This window comes from Penaeus monodon, chromosome 34 (genome assembly GCF_015228065.2).
Source record: "Penaeus monodon isolate SGIC_2016 chromosome 34, NSTDA_Pmon_1, whole genome shotgun sequence".
In the NCBI taxonomy this organism is placed as follows: domain Eukaryota; kingdom Metazoa; phylum Arthropoda; class Malacostraca; order Decapoda; family Penaeidae; genus Penaeus; species Penaeus monodon.
Genome location: NC_051419.1, coordinates 12,483,005 through 12,483,246, shown reverse-complemented (window position 1 = coordinate 12,483,246; position 242 = coordinate 12,483,005). Strand labels below are relative to the sequence as shown.

The following is a 242-nucleotide window of genomic DNA, read 5'->3' as shown; positions in this document are numbered from 1 at the left end:
TTTTGCCCTCGCACGTGCCCCTCACGGGCACGTGCTCGCCGCGCGCACCTCCTGCTCGACGCCGCCGCCGTATCTGGCCACGCACACGTACAAGCGCGCGCACAACCTTACGTACCCCGTCAACGTGGCGCGCAACATCGCCCGCCGCGCCGCCGCCACCTACTTCGTGCTGGCGAGCGACGTGGAGCTGTACCCCTCCCGGGGCTTCATCCCTTTCTTCATGGACATGCTCAAGCGGCAGG

General features: G+C 68.2%; 1 protein-coding gene across 1 annotated transcript in view; it reads left to right on the top strand.

Moving 5' to 3' along the window:
• Window positions 1-3: 3 nt before the first annotated feature.
• The window catches only part of LOC119594594 (beta-1,4-glucuronyltransferase 1-like), a gene marked incomplete at its 5' end in the record, with an annotated part of 56,573 nt that continues 56,334 nt past the window's right edge, over window positions 4-242 (top strand). The window contains 1 exon segment of the mRNA XM_037943635.1: window positions 4-242. Coding sequence (XP_037799563.1) covers window positions 4-242 — 239 coding nt within the window.